General features: G+C 51.3%; 1 protein-coding gene and 1 long non-coding RNA gene across 6 annotated transcripts in view; one reads left to right on the top strand and one right to left on the bottom strand.

Annotated features, from left to right (window-relative positions):
• TRAF3IP1 (TRAF3 interacting protein 1) overlaps nucleotides 1-2,990 on the bottom strand; it is a 73,559-nt gene extending 70,569 nt beyond the window's left edge. For 3 of the 5 annotated variants that reach the window (XM_036086441.2, XM_036086440.2, XM_078071540.1), the window contains exon 1: nucleotides 2,774-2,990. In XM_036086441.2, coding sequence (XP_035942334.2) covers nucleotides 2,774-2,896 — 123 coding nt within the window. In that variant the 5' untranslated portion in view covers nucleotides 2,897-2,990. The remainder of the gene's footprint in view (nucleotides 1-2,773) is intronic. The other 2 variants (XM_036086442.2, XM_078071541.1) reach the window with 1 other exon arrangement.
• A 675-nt stretch (nucleotides 2,991-3,665) lies between these two features.
• LOC118532053 (uncharacterized) lies at nucleotides 3,666-5,754 on the top strand. Its single transcript, XR_013447442.1, has 3 exons — nucleotides 3,666-3,792; nucleotides 4,560-4,644; nucleotides 5,477-5,754. It is a non-coding gene; the product is annotated as an uncharacterized LOC118532053 (long non-coding RNA).
• Nucleotides 5,755-13,091: the final 7,337 nt, after the last annotated feature.

The following is a 13,091-nucleotide window of genomic DNA, read 5'->3' as shown; positions in this document are numbered from 1 at the left end:
CCCTGCAAAAGGTCCTGGGCCCAGAGGGTCCAGTTCAAGGGAGCAAAAAAAGTTCAGGGCAGGAGCAGCCTGAGGCCAGAGTCCGGCAGGGCCAGAGTCAGGCAGGGCCTGACCCAGATGGCCTTCAAAGATGCTCAGGAATACGGACTTTGGCCTAAGGACTACGAGGAGGCCCTGAAAGGTTCAGAGGCAGGGGGACAGCATCTTACAAGGGTCACTCAAGCCCAGTGGAGAGAATGGATTCTGGAAAGAACAGGAATTTCTCAGCCTGGGTTTCTGAACCTGGATGGAAAGATCTTTCTCCTCACTCACTTGCTACAACAGGGGGGTGCTCTGTGCAACTGTCACCTTTGTTCTCTCCCTGCCTGTCCTTCCCCTCAGCCAACCTGTAGCCCCCCATTACCCTGAATCAGCTTTAGGGGTGGTGATTTTCCCTGTTCCTCCCCGCACCCACACACAGCCAGGCTCCTCGTTCTCTCAGACCAGAGTTTTTCAAAATGCAAGAAGTTGCTGTAAAATCAACATAATGGGTAGCAATAAGCATTTTTTTTTTCAAAAAAGAAAACGTCAGCTGCATTGTATATAGGAAGCATGAATACACCTACATGTGTATGTCCTGGATGGATATAAAGCATATGTATTAGTGCAAGACACGTTTGTTGGAAAAAAGACAGTCCCATGCTAACATCAGGCTATGTCTCTGAGACCAAGCACACCTCACTACTAATTAAACTGGCTCTCATTCCTCATCAACTACCTAAGAGTTGTGCTATTATTTCTCCTGAGAAGACAGATGGAATATTAAGAGTATCCCGCACTGAATATTCCTAGAGCCTTTTCATTTTGTCTTTTCTGGGGTTTTCCTACTTTGCTGGCAGTTAAAATTGTGAACAATACTTTTAAGGGACAAGAAACATTAACCTTATAAGATCAATGCTTTGATTTATGAAAGAGACAGAGTTAGTTTAGCTGTAGCTAAATTACTAATATGGTGACTTGTGAAAACAATACACAGAGAGTTAAGAATTTTCAGGAGGCTCTTCACCTCTTACCTGAAAATGCTTTCCAATATGCCAATCATTCTAATATCCTTAACAAGTAGGTGACAATTAATATATTTACCTTTACATAGGCAGAGAAATTAATTTCAGCATTAGATTAGGAAGAAAACACTGGCTCCTGATTGGGAACCTGTAACTGCTTCCACACAGCCTGGCTACTGGTCCACCAAGTCAATCCCTGCTTGAATGTCCCTCCTCCTTCCCCATCCTGAGGCACTCTGACCTTCCAGGAGCCCAGTGCCACACCAAGACCCAAAGGAGGAGGCCTATCCCCGCTACCTCCTCCCGGGCTCCCCATGTCAGTGGGGAGGCAGGACTAACACAGAAGGTACAAGTGTGAGGGTATGGTAACAACTGCTGTAGTCAGGCAGGCTCACCTGCTGGCTAACTCACTTCTTCCCTTCTGGGTTCGGGGGCGCTACCTGCCTACTTCCTGGGTAAGGCAGCGCACAGCCCAGCTCCACCGGGCTCTCCTCACAGCCGTGTGCCTTCCCCAAACACTGTCCAAGACAGGTGCAAGTGCTGCCCAGCTACAGGAGGAGGTGGGGGCTGGACAAGACAGCGCCGGGATGTGTGTGCGATTCCAGAGAGTTCTAAGCACAAGTAGGGTTTTCAACACAGAGGCACACATTAAACTAAGTTGAGACAGCAAATGATAAAGCAAAGCTTGTGGAGAATAATACACCCAACCTGTTGGAAAGAGTTAAGAAATGAAGTTTGAGGACCGATCTGCAAAGCCCTCGGGAGTCTGCAAGTTCAACCTGATTCCTCAGTCCCAAAGACCACACCCATGTTCCTGAGTTCAATACCCTTCTTAGGTGCGCCATGGAGATGAGTGACCAGGAGCCTAGACAGCCTCCTTCAACAATGAATGTGTGCTGTGCACCTTCTGTGCACCTCACCCAGCTCAGCTCACCCAGGATACGGCAACAAACAAGTGCTGCCTCCATCATTCGGTAATTCACCACCCACTGGGGAAAAGTCACAACCAGTCTCAAGGGAGGGGAGGTCGTGCCCTTCATCAGCCAATACCAACCTGCTCTTTCATAGCTTTCCCCGGGGGGTCCCACCACAACCACCTTCAATAAACTTATCCGCAGGTATTTATTAAGCATCCAAACGTGATCACCATGCAGAGTAGTGTGGAGAAAAAGTTGGGGGGGGGGCGCAAAAAACCACAGTAATTCTCCAGCGATTTCTGATCACCTTTCACGAGCTAGGCACTGAAGGGGGGGAAAAACTCACAGAAACGACTCCGCCGGGCAGCGTGGAAGAGGTGTGCTAACAGATCCAAGAGCCGTTTGGAAAGAAGAATGTTCCCTGAGGGGCCGGCAGAGGCGGCCCAGCAGGAGGGGTGAGAAGGAAGGAGCAGGGGTGAGAAGGAAGGAGCAGGGCTGAGGGCGAGGAACTCCACACACAGGCACCGCGAAATTGGGCCCGGCGGGCGCTCCTCTGCCAGGGCCTGCGCCAGGCTACGGGAGGTCCGATCGAACGCCAGCCGCGATCCCGGCCCGGCCTGCACCCCGCACCTGGGCCCTGACCTCCACCTGGGCCCTGACTCCCGGCCCGCACCAGGGCCCCGACCCTTGGCCCGCCCCCCCCGCCGGCCCCGACCCCCACCCGGGGCCCCGACCCTTGGCCCGCACCTGGGTCCCGACCCCCGCCCGGGTCGCTGCCCTCGGCCCGCACCCGGCCTCCGGCCCGGCGCCCACCTCCGTGATGATGTCGTGCAGGTAGCGGAACGGGGGCTTGCTCAGCAGCTTCTCCGTCAGCGGCGGCCTCCGGATCACCTTCCCCAGGGCCTCCTGCGTCCGCTTCACCACCGCGGCGTTCATGGCGGCGCCCCCCGCGCCCGCGCCCGCGCCCCCGCCGGCCGGCACAGCCTAAGCCGCGATCCCCGGCCGCCGCCGGCCCCGCCGCCGCCCGCTCCCGCCTCGACGCGCCGCTCGGGCTCCCATCCCACAGTGCACCGGAGTCGGCCACGGCGCGTGCGCGGGGCGGCCGGCGCCCGTCGCCAGGGCGGCGCGGCCTTAGCAACGGACGCGCCGCGGCGGCCGGCGTCGCCCCTGCCCGCGCGCTGGCTGCGAGAGGTCTGGAGCAAACGTCCTGCCCGCGCCCGGCAACCGGGACCAAGCCACGCCCTTATTCTCCTACCAGGTGTCCGTGATTCCGTCCGCCTGTCTTCCACCCACCGTGCACCGGCTCACTGCAGCAATCCTTCCAGCAATTTGGAAGCTCTGTGACCTGTTTTTGGTTCTTTTTTTATAAAAAGATGCTGATTGCCCCTGCATTTTTAAATCTTTTTTTATTGACAAATAACTGATATATGAAACATTAGCTTCAAGTGTACGACATAATTATTTGATATTTGTATATATTGCAAAATGATGACCACAGTAAGTCCAGTTAACATCCACCACCGTAGTTACAAGAAGTTTTTATTGTGATGAGAACTTTCAAGGTGTACTCTTAGCAACTTTCAAATATGTAACACAATTTTGTTAACTATAGTCACCATGCGGTACCTCATCTCCCCACGACTTACTTACTTTGTAACTGGAAATTTGCCTTTTGACCCCCTTCATCCATTTCGCTCTGGTAACTGTATCTTCATAACTTTTATTTACATTTATTTTTACCGTTTTCAGTGCTCTTCATTCTTTGCATAGACTCGAATTTCCATGTGGCATCATGTTCCTCCGTCTGAAGAACTTCCTTTCTTTTAGCAAAGGTCAGCTGGTGATGAGTGCTGTCACCTTTCCTTTGAAAGTGTTTATTGCAACTTCACATTTGAAAGATTGTTTCACAGAGTATGCAAGCCTGGGTTAACTTTTTTTTTCTTTCCGTACTTTACAGATTTTACTCCACCGGCTTCTGGATTACATAGTTTCCGTAGGGAAGTCTGCTCTAGTCCTTTGTTCTATGTATCTGGTCGCCTTCAAGATTTTCTTATCATTGGTTTTTATAAATTTGCCCATGATGTATCTATCTAGCTGTGGGGGTTTTTAAACTTAAAATTTATATTTGATTATTATTTATATGCGATAAGCCTCACCTATTTTAAGGATACTGGTTGATGCATTTATGTTACTGCCACCACAACCAAGATATAGAGCAGTTCATGCTCCCTAAAATATTTCCTCCTACTCATTTGCAATCTATCTCCTCCTTCACCCTAGCCCCAGGCAACCACTGATCCGCTTTCTGTCATTATCATTTTACCTTTTCCAGAGTTTCATATAAATGGAATCATACACTACATAGTCTTTTGTGTTTAATTCTTTCTCTTATAAAGATTTTGACATTCATCCATGGTGCTACATACATTAATATGTCATTCCTTTCTGTAGCTGAGTAGTGTTTCATAATACAATTTGTTTATCCATTCACCAGTTTATCGATACTTGGATTTCTTTTGAGTTTTGATTACCTATGAATAATGCTGCTGAGAGCATTCACATACAGATCTAGGCCAACATAGTTTTCCTTTGGTTGCAGTTGCAAGGTTCTTGTCTCACAGAGCCAAAGAATGAATCTCTCGGACACAAAAAGGTGAAGTGAAGTGAAAGCTTATTAAGTGAAGGTAAGAACAGAAAAGAAAACTCTCTAGAGTGAGAGGGGTCCCGAGTGGGTTGCCACTGAGGGATTTTATGGTCGGTCTTTTATTGAAAACTGACCAGGGAACTGAAATCTTCTTGACGTTTCTACCACTGACAGCACCATGTTTACCTCTCCTTTGAAGTTTCGTAGCTTTTGATGGTCAGTCTGTAACTGTCATAACAATATCTCGTCTCTGTCATTTGAGAAAAAGGAAGTGGTCTGATTATGTTCTCTCATCTCTGGTTTCTTACGCCTCAGCACTTTTCCACATCTGGGATTTCTGTGAGCCTGGTCTTGTACCCCCCCTCCCTATCTCTCCCTACCTAGCCCCACCTGTCCCTTACTCACTTTCTCTTGGATAAATATCCAGGAGTGGCTTTTCTGGGTTGTATGTTAAGAATATGTTTAACTTTACAAGATGCTACCACGTTTTCAAACTGGTGGCATCATCTTTCATTCCCACCAGCAATGTATGTGATTTCTAGTTGCTTCATATTCCTGCCAAGATGTGATAGGTCAGTCTTTTTTTTTTTTTTTTTTCCGTCTTTTTAACTTCAGTCATTCTAGTCGTGGTATAATATCTTATTATGGTTTTAATTTGCATTTCTCTAGTGATTTGTGATTTTGAACTCTTTTCATGTACTCATTGGATATTCATATGTATTCGGTGAAGATAGTCATAAAGACGTATCCGGGCATTCAATGAATCACTGCTGTGTGCTGTGAAAATTAATAAAAGGAAACATGGTTTACCATATAGAATCAGGAGGCCAGCAGGAGGAGCTCTCATTCCCAGCACTGGTTATCAATTGCAGATCCAACAGGAACAGAAGGACCTTGCACATGGATACTATTTTACCATCCCAGGCACAGGAAGAAAAGTTGGCAACAGACCAGCCAATGAGAGACAGTCACAGCTCAGCCCATGAGAAGCCACTTCCAGCTCCCAGTTTCCTTCCATGGACTTTTTGTTTGTAACCGCCCTCCCAACTCTCTGTTTCCTCTATAAAAGAGAATTTCTCTCCTTTGTTCTGGGGATTTGCCTATGGTTTTGCTGTAGCGTGCTTGTCCCTGAATTCTCTGCTATTCCAGAATAAACCCATTTTTGCTGGTAAAATAACTGACAGTTTTATTTTTAAGGTTAACAGTGCTCAGCACTGTCTAGGTGCTGGGGACTTCATGGAGAACTATGTACCTTCTAGTAAGCACCATCCATACTGTCCTCTGCTGTCCACTGCTCCGGGGAACACCACTGTCCCTGCAGCTAGCTGCATCCAGGCCCACATGAGCTGTGGTCACCCGGACAGAGCCAGGCGAGCCACCAGAGCTCATCTCCCTCCAGCAGCGCCGACCTGGCTTCTGCCCACACTTCACCACGCAAGCAGGCTGCCTGTCTGAGACTTTACTGAGAAGTTAGGAGCCACCTAAGAGAATGATGACCCAGAAGGGAAGGAATTTGGCAACACTCACTGGATAGAGCTATTCCGTGGTCCATGGGGAAAAAGCACCCAGCAGATTTCACCCTCAGACGTGTTCCCTCCTGGGTGGCCCTGAGGTACTAGCCCAGCTTCCAGGTCTACCCCCTTGGCCACAGCACCTCCATCCTCTGACCCTTGCTTGTCAAATCTTCCTGACTTTCTAGAAACTCCACCACCTACATATGTATCTCCCCAACTACCCCCTCTCTTTCGGCACTGGATGCTCCATTCCAGACTCATCCCAAGGCAGGGGCAGGACAGTTCAATCCCTTGGAACAGTCCAGGGTGATGGGGGACACTGTGACTCAGGCTCCTTCTGGGGCTCCCAGATCTCCATTGTTCTCCTGATTGTCCACATATTTATCTTTATCACACACACACACACACGTCCTGCTTCCCGAGAACGAATGTTTTCAAACAGTTCATCAAACTCCATGAAGAAGAATGAAATAGTTTCCCAACTGTTTCGTCATTTCTGAACATGCTTGTCCACACTGAAACTAATACTTCACATTCACATGGAGAACAATGGTAGCCTCCCTTCCCTGCCACTGCCTGGCCCGCCTCCGGCTTCCCTGGGAGTCTTCTAAATAGGGGGGTGGGCCATAGTGAGACTGTGTCCTTCTTCAGGGCTGGGCCCTTAGTTCATGAAGGCTGGCCCACAGCTCCAAAGTGACTAAGCCTTTAGGCAAAGCTGCACCAGCTTGCTGCCCTCCGGGTGTTAGGGAGAGAGGGGGTGGCATGTCATTCTCACAGGATGGGCAGGTAGAGCCCTTCGGGGGCCGCACCACATACAGAGGATGCTGTGGTGTCTGAGAGCTAAAGTGTCCTGACCCAGACGTCTTCCCTGATCTGCCCACCGTGGCTGAGCTGGGAGCCCAGAGGCCCCTATGAGGAGCACCCACCTCTGAACTCTGAACATTGGCTGGGTGGACCTGAGTAAGGGTGGAGGGGGTTGAACTCAGGGAGGTCACTGACCCTGGTCTCTGACCTCAGGTGCCCTGCCTTCCCAGCAGACACTACCTAGCCCCGTTCCTCCAAAGTTCACACTAGACAGAATCCTCCTCTGGGCCTGGGGCCACGGGACAGCCGTGACCAGCAATGGCTTGTCTATGACTAGTCAGTCACCCAGAGCAGTGAGGACAGGGGTGTGGCCGCAGAGAGCTCTCTGGCCCCCAAAGGTCCACTGAGGATCCCAGCCAGTGCCCCACAAGGGGGAAGCCTGATTCTGGTTTCTCCCACAGTTTGTGGAAAGCAGGGGAGCCCTGTAAGCCAAGGAGGCCCTATGCAGGCCTGCAGGCACAGGCCTTGCTCCTGTCTTTGGGACCAAGGGCCATGAGAGAGGGTCTCTGAGAGGATCTGGGACAAGGAAGCAGAGTCACCAGACCCCACTGAGGGCCTGTCTGAGGGAAGCAGGCCATGGAGTGCGTGTGGCAGTCTCTGGAAAGGAACATGCTCCCCATCACATAGTGCATCCTCCTGAGGCCTCCCACTGCCCCTAGACAAGTCCACGCCCTCCACACACAGACCAACTGGGGCAGGGGTGCAAGGCCCTGGGGAAGCAGGGCGGACAAGACCCAGCTAAGGATTCCAGACTCCAAGAAAGAGACGTGGAACCACCTCAGGAGAATGGGGAGCAGGAGGGGCCCAGAGGCCAGTAGGGAGTCTCCAGTTCAGGGGGCTGGCGGTGTGGGGGCGGGTAGCTGAATTACCCAGAGCACCTCAGGGTCATGTAAGGATTAGAGGAAAAGAGAACATAAAAAGAGTCATTCGTGAAAACACACAAGTGATTACGTAACTATAGAAAATCACAGTAGAGAGAACGTTTGAGACATAAAAAGCTGGCAGGAGATGCACTTGAAATAAGCAATTTCCAAATGAATGAAGGAGATGACAGAAGCCATGACTCACCCCATGAGAGAGAGCTCCACAAAGCAAGGGGCTTCCAGACCCTGCCTCTCCTCCCCTGAGAGGCAAACATTCCCAGAGACAAAGGCCCCCAGGGAGGGGGTGGGGGGGGGAAGAGCCCAGGATGTGGGTCAGCCTGTGGGAAGGACTGGGCGAAAGGAGAAGTGGCCCAGAGCCTGGACACAGCCTCACCAGCCCTGGATCCAAGACTGATCTCCCAGGCAGGCTCAGGAAGGAAGGCACCAGTTTGGGGGGCCAGTCAAATGCCTTGCTGTGTGCTGCCCTGGCTAAGCTGGAAGGTGACTGGCACCATAGTGTGAAGCCTGAGGGGCCGGGCGTGCAAGACCTTGTTCCCTCCTCTCCAACTGAGCCTGGACTAAAGGAAGACACAACCTTCTTCCTAAGCTTGCTAAGATCATTTCTGCCTCAGGACCTTTGCACTTGCTGGTCCCTTTAACTGAATAAGAGTAACACTTATCGCCCAGATCTTCATATGGCTGGAAACTTGCTATTATTTGGGTCTCAGCTCACATGTGACCTCTCAGAAATATCAAAAATAGACTACATCTGAATTCCCCAGCCTGTCATCTTACCTTATTTCCTTTAAAGTACTTACCACTCTGTGAAAGTCATTTTTTTATTCCTATCTGCCCTTTTGTTTTCTCTTTCCCCACCCCAATTACCCCCAGAAAGGGAGTTCTACGAGTAGAGGGGCCTGGTTGATTTGCTCACCCGCGAGTCCCTTATGCCTTCAACATTGTTAGACCCATGCAGGCATGCAATAACCATTTACTGGATGTTGAACAGACTATGCTCTTACTAAAACTGCTCTTTCCAAAGGGCTCTTAATAATATGGTTTGTTTATACCGTAATTTCAAATGAAAAAATCAAACTCTAATGTTATGTAAAAAATGGGATCTCAGCAATGTTAAATGTCTACGTGTGTGAGTGTGAATCTGTGTGTGTGTGTGTGTGTGTGTGTGTGTAAATATGTCCAGCAATTTCAAGGTTTCAGAGACTATCGGGGAATTGGGATAATGGGACATTTCTTCTGCTTCTTTATACCTCCTTGTAATTTAGATTTATTTCTCAATAAATAAGAACTTTTATGTATTTTTTTTTAAGATTTTATTTATTTATTTGAGAGAGAGAATGAGATAGAGAGAGAGCATGAGAGGGGGGGAGGGCCAGAGGGAGAAGCAGACTCCCTGCTGAGCAGGGAGCCCAATGTGGGACTCGATCCCAGGACCCTGGGATCATGACCTGAGCCGAAGGCAGTCGCTTAACCAACTGAGCCACCCAGGCGCCCCGAACTTTTATGTATTTTTTTAAAGAATTTTATTTATTCATTTGAGAGAGAGACCATGAGTAGGGGGTGGGGGGAGAGACAGAAGCAGACTCACCACTGAGCAGGGAGCCCGACTTGGGGCTCCATCCCAGGACCTGGAGATCACGACCTCAGCCGAAGGCAGATGCTTAACCATCTAAGCCACCCAGGTGCCCCAGTAAGAACTTTTATTTATTTTTATTTTTTTTTAAAGATTTTATTTATTTATTTGACAGAGAGAGAGAGATAGTGAGAGCAGGAACACAAGCAGGGGGAGTGGGAGAGGGAGAAGCAGGCTTCCCGCTGAGCAGGGAGCCCAATGTGGGGCTCGATCCCAGGACCCTGGGATCATGACCCGAGCCGAAGGCAGACGCTTAACGACTGAGCTACCCAGGCGCCCCCCAAGAAGAACTTTTAAATCAAAAACAAAAGTTAAAAGTTGTCAGAGGAGACCCCCCGAACCTAGGGAAAACCATGGTATTGATAAACCATGTTGGTAAACTGTGTCCCAGGTGCCCATTTTTACCCATTTGTGTATGCTGCTTCTAACAGGGTCATTTACAAGACTGAAGTTCACCTGTGTAGGTGCTATGGTGAAGGCCCTTCCGGAATTAGCCGGCACCTGGAGCGGCCTTTACCTGTAGCCCGCCATGCAAACTGGGTGGGTTCCGCCCTCTTCGGTCCTCACTTACTTCACCCAGATAGTGAAGGATGTGAACTACATAAGCTTGAACATCTCTTCCTGCAACTGTCCATAATAGCGAGCACTCAGAGCAATCCCCCCCAGAGCACGAGGACAGAGCCCCATTCCAAGGGTTCCCTTAAACCGGTCTCCCAGGGCCTGAGGGTCTGCAGGAAGACCCCTGAATCCCTGAAAACACAGCAGAACAATTGCTTGATGGAGGTTCCTGGAGCGCGCACCACGGCTTTCATCCTATTTGCACAGGAGGCTGGTTCTCAGACAAGGGGCAAGAATCCTCTGCTGTTAGAGTCCCAAGCGAGCCCCTTCCACCAAAGTCTGGTTAACTAGCGTCCAAAGTCAGTCACTATGTGCTCTTTCCAAAAGCAAGTGAGGACAAGGCCCACGTGTGGACGGGGCGCTTTCCGCCAGCGGAGGTGTCAGCAAGGGCAGGGGACGGAGGGATCCCAAGCCCGGAGGAAGCTCCGCGTGGCCCAGAGCGCTCACGCCACCTCCGGGCGCCCAGCCCCTCCTGCGAGCGTCCCTTCCCACACCAGCCAGGCCTCGGGGAGGAGTCCAAGAGCACAGCTTCCTTTGGAATTACATAAAAACGGAGAGTCCCACCTGAACTACCCCAACCTGCTGCCCTGTGGCTGACTGCCCCCCCACTCGCGTGGGCCCCTCCCCAGGGGCCCCTGGACCTGCGCCTCGCAGGGCCTCTGTGCGGCTCCCCCGGGCCACGACGGACTGAGAATGCTGTGACCGGCTGTGCAGCGTCTCCTCCCCACGAGGACGCGGGCTCCGGGAAGAGGGAGCCCGTCCCGCGGTCTCAGGGCCCACGAGGAACACGGCCGCGAGAGCCCCAAGGAGGGAGCCTTAGACCAGTGTGGCGGATGCGGCCGGCCGCCGGGGGCCCCTCGGGACCGAGGCCCACTCCACGACGGGTACGGGTCCCTGTCCTCACGGCTAAGCTCCTGTGGGGACACCGGCAAGGGGCCTGCCTCGCCGGCTGCTCCACGTTCGAGGGCTGACGAGGTGCGGGTGCAAACCCACATTCCCGGGGACCTCCAGCTCAGAGAGGTGCTTTCGGAAGCGCCTGAGGAGGCAGCCCCTAACCTGAGGTTTGGGAACTGGATCCCCCCCAACACTCTCACCGCGGACCTGAAGTCCCCAGGGTCCTGGAGCTGCAGTCACACGGCCGTCCAGCAGGGGGCGCCACGCAGGCCCTCCGGAGGACCCGGGGCTCAGATGGCCGTGGTAGGGTGCTGGGGCAGCGCACAAATCCACGGAGGCCCAGGGGAGGCTGAGGGTGAGAGCCGGGGCCGCCCTGGCAGCCTGCAGGGAAACTCGTCTCCTGCAGCCGAAGGTCAGAAATAGCTGAGGGCCAGACCCAAAATCAATTGTGGGGGCAATGGGGCTCCAGTTCTCAACTCAGGGAAGCTTGGGGGGATCAGAGACCAACCTGATGGGCAAAGGGAAAGGGAGGGGAGGGAGTGTGGGCCAGGGGTGCAGCCTTGAGGGACGCGGTGCAGAAGGGGCGAGGGCTACACCTCGTGTTACAACACGGATGAGCCTTGAGGACATCGTGCGAGTGAGACACGCTGGTCCCACACAGGCAAATACTGTAGGATTCCACGGGTGTGACGTCCCCGGAGCGGTCGAAGTCACAGAGGCAGAAGAGTCTGCAGGGGCTGAGGCGACGGGGAGTTAGTGTTCAGCGGGCAGGGTTTGGGTCTTACACGATGGAAATGGTCCTGGAGATGGCTTGCACAACAAGGTGAATGCACTTAGCACTACGGAGCTGTACACTCAAAAACAAGTGTGACGGTAGCTTCTCCGTTACGTGTATTTTGCCACAATTATACATTTTAATTTTTAAAAAACAACCCTCAGGTTGCTGGAGGGGAGGAGGTCGGGGGAGACGGGGTAACTGGGTGACGAGCATTCAGGAGGGAACGGGATGGAATGAGCACTGGGTGTTATATGCAACTGATGAATCGCTGACCTCTACCTCTGAAACTGATAATACACTATATGGTAATTAATTGAATTGAAATAAAATTAAATTAAATTTAAAGAAAAACCCTCAGAGGGGGTTCCTGGGTGGCTCCATTGGTTAAGCATCCGACTCTTGGCCTCGGCTCAGGTCATGATCTCTGGGTTGTGAGACCCAGCCCAGTGTCCAGCTCTTTGGCTCTCTCCCTCTGCTCCTCCCCCCGCCCCCCCACCACCTCCACCCATGCTCTCGCTCTCCTTGGAATAAATAAATTAAATCTTTAAAAAATAATAATAATAATAAGGGGCGCCTTGGTGGCTCAGTTGTCAAGTATCTGCCTTGGGCTCAGATCATAATCTCAGGCTCCTGGGATCCAGCTCCACGTTGGGCTCCCGGCTCAGTGGGGAGCCTGCTTCTCCTTCTGCCCTTCCCCCGCTCATGCATGCTCTCTCTCTCTCCCTCTCGCTCTCAAATAAATAAATAAAGTATTTAAATAATAATAATTAATTAATTAATTGATAGCATTCCTCAGGATAGTTCCCATTCTTCACCCTATTTTACAGAAGCGAACACTGAGGCTCAAGAATTTATCAGCATGGGGCCACCAGTCAATGGCAGGACTGGGCTGGGGTTCGCTCCAGGGTCAGCTCTCAGCAACCATATGTGACCACCTCGAAGGTACTGGCTCTTAACTGATGAACATTTCCCTTTCAATGACCCTGAAAGAGGGAGAACTGCCCCATTTCTGGGTCCTTACTGAGACAGAGGCACCGGCCTGATGTGCTTCTTCAGAAAGGCAATATTTAGCTAATAATTTCAACCTTACGTCTCTTAACATTCACTTTGTTCAATCCGAATAGATAAATTTTATAAGTGCCCAACAATTACGATAAATATAAGACAGGTAATACGAGGCATAATGCCAGAGTCTGGAAGAAAGGGGGGCTACATCATGGAGTGTGGCCACTAAATGAGGCAGGTCCACCCCGGAGACTCAGGCGTCCACCTGCAAGAGGAGCATGGGACATTTTGAGATCAAAG

The sequence above is a fragment of the Halichoerus grypus genome, chromosome 4, assembly GCF_964656455.1.
Source record: "Halichoerus grypus chromosome 4, mHalGry1.hap1.1, whole genome shotgun sequence".
Classification (NCBI taxonomy): domain Eukaryota; kingdom Metazoa; phylum Chordata; class Mammalia; order Carnivora; family Phocidae; genus Halichoerus; species Halichoerus grypus.
This window is presented reverse-complemented; position numbering and strand designations above follow the sequence as displayed.